This window comes from Microtus ochrogaster, chromosome 7 (genome assembly GCF_000317375.1).
Source record: "Microtus ochrogaster isolate Prairie Vole_2 chromosome 7, MicOch1.0, whole genome shotgun sequence".
Lineage (NCBI taxonomy): Eukaryota > Metazoa > Chordata > Mammalia > Rodentia > Cricetidae > Microtus > Microtus ochrogaster.
This window is the reverse complement of record NC_022014.1, coordinates 28,959,714-28,962,153: the sequence shown is the minus strand read 5'-3', so window position 1 is coordinate 28,962,153 and position 2,440 is coordinate 28,959,714. Positions and strand designations below refer to the sequence as shown.

The 2,440-nt window shown below is 54.2% G+C and overlaps 1 protein-coding gene across 1 annotated transcript in view; it reads right to left on the bottom strand.

Annotated features, from left to right (window-relative positions):
• Spem3 (SPEM family member 3) overlaps positions 1-2,440 on the bottom strand; it is a 5,283-nt gene that overhangs the window by 1,814 nt on the left and 1,029 nt on the right. Inside the window, 2 exon segments of the mRNA XM_026780061.1 lie at positions 31-1,947; positions 2,039-2,096. Coding sequence (XP_026635862.1) covers positions 31-1,947; positions 2,039-2,096 — 1,975 coding nt within the window.

Genomic DNA, 2,440 nt, shown 5'->3' with positions numbered 1-2,440 from the left:
TCTTCTGGAGTCCTGGATCTTTGTTAAGGCTTGGGTTCTTCTGGAGTCCTGGATCTTTGTTAAGGCTTGGGTTCTTCTGAAGTCCTGGATCTTTGTTAAGGCTTGGATTCTTCTGGAGTCCTGGATCTTGGGTAAGACTTGAGTTCCTGGGAACTCCAGAATCATTGACAAGGGTTGGGGTTGTTTGAAGGCCAAAGTCTTGGTTAAAGTTTTGATTCTCAGGGTTTAGGGGTTGGACTAAGGTTTGAGAAATAGTGGAGAACTGAGGAGGGATAGAGAAGTGAGCAGCCTGAGGAGACTTGGATGCTGAGAGAAAGGCTGGGGTTTGCGCTAGGTTGGGGGGCTTCTTAAGGGAAGATTGAGGAAGCACAAACGTTCTGGGAGAAACAAGGGGCAGAGCAAGAGTACACGGTGAGGGTGTGGGGGGCAGTTTGTACTGAGCAGTGCTTGGAGAATGAAAACAAGGCTTAGGAGTGACATCCTGTGTGTAGACCAGGAACTTGGGATAGACTGGCGCCTGGGAGTCTCCGTCTTGGCTCTCAGAACAGCAAGGATGAAAGCTGCAGAAAGGGAAGGTCTTGGGCTGGGAGAACTTATCTTTGGCATTATCTGAGATTTTCCATTCCATGTTCCCCAACTCCATGTAACCAAGTATAGAGCCGGTGGGAGGCTCAGCACTGTCTTCCCCATGCTGCTTTTGTGCTTGTTCAGCAGTGCCAGAATTTACCAGACCCTTCACTTCGTGGGGCCTGGAGATGTTCAAGTCCTTCCTGAAACACCTCGAGCTTTGGGAGCTGTACTTACAGGAGACGTTCTGCTTTACTCGGCGAGCATCATAAACCGTATGGCCAGTGGAGAGGTGGGGGTAAAAGGAAGTCAGCATAGAAGGAACGGGAGGTAGGGTAGGGGTAGAGGTGGTGACAGGGACTTGAGCAGAGGCTTGGGTAGTCTTCATGGTCATAGACAGCGCTAGAGCAGGATCTGGGGCACAGGCTGGGACAGGGGCCAGACTACAAGGGGCTGGGGCAGAGGTTGGGCTAGGCCCTGGGGTATGGGCACACGAGGGAAGTAGGGAATGAGATGGCCCATGTGCTGAGGCTGGAGATGTTTGCTCAGGTCCTTCAGCGTGGGGGTGGGTCAAGGTGTGTACTAGAATTTGGACTGGGTCATGGCCTTGGGATTGGAAGGAAGCATCAGCAGGAGCCTGGATTGGGAGTTGAGGTGATGTGTGGGCTGAGGTTTGTTCAGGGTTGTGGGCTGGCCCCTGGAGTGTGATAGGGGGCAGGCTCTGGGACTGGGCCTCATCGAAGGTATGGGTTTTACTATGGGTTGGGGCCTGGACTGGGGGATAGGACAGGGTGGGGGCTGGGGGTAAAGCCTTGGCTGGTATTGGGCTTCCACTGAGGGCTGGGATAGGAGCTGAGGTAAAATCTGGCGCGTGGGCTGGTGGGGTCTGGGCTGAGGTATATTCAAGGCCCTGTGCCCTTAACTGAGTGCGTTCTGAAGGCTGAGTCTGGGCCAGAGTGTGGGGTGGGCTGTCATCTGACTTGGTCTTGTTCTCCTGGGGTGAGGAAGGAGGAAGTATGCTCGTGTTCAGCTGGCATATCTTTGGAATCTGGGGAGAAACCTCTGACCTGAAAAACAAAGACGCCTGAGTCTTCATGACTGTGGCCTGAGGGGCTTCCCCAGCTCCCATCAGTTCCTCTTTCCACAGTTCCCACGGATCTTCTGTAGGAGCTCTGCCATGTCCACACTGGGGTGGCATCCAGCAGCACCTAGAAACGTTCTCATCATTTGTGTCTGGTATCCAAGAGTCCAAGTGACTGAGACGCCCCAGGAGGAAACCGGGGCCGTGAAATCGGGAAGGCATCCTTGAGCACAGGTTCTTGGGGTCCGTGATGCAGCGCATGTACATGGGGCGGCTGCTCAGACCAGCGGCTAGTTTGTCTGCAGGGAAAGACAGGTGCCCGGTGGGAACTGGGACTGGAGCAAAGGGGACAAGCCACATACCCGGGAGACCACGCAGGCACCCACTCACCTTTGGGGAAAAAGTGATGGAAAAGAATCCGCAGTGAGTTCTTCAGATGCTTCCAGAGCTGAGGGAAGCAGAGGAAGGAAAGCCCAGAAGTGAGGCGAACCCTGAGGGCTGACATTTGTCTGACTGTATCCTAGCAGCCCTTCCACTTTAGCCCCTCGAACACCCCAGATCTCAGGCTAAGCATGGTGGCACACAGGAGACTGAGGCAAGGAGATCTTAATCCTTAAGTTTGGAATTCAAATCGAGCCACATAGTGAGACTTTGTCTCAAAACAAACAAGCAAAGGAAGCCCAGAGTCCCTTCTACCTGCTGTCCAGACCCTGCCCCTCCACCTGATGCCCAGACCCTGCCCCCTCCACCTGATGCCCAGACCCTGCCTCTCCACCTGATGCCCAGACCCTG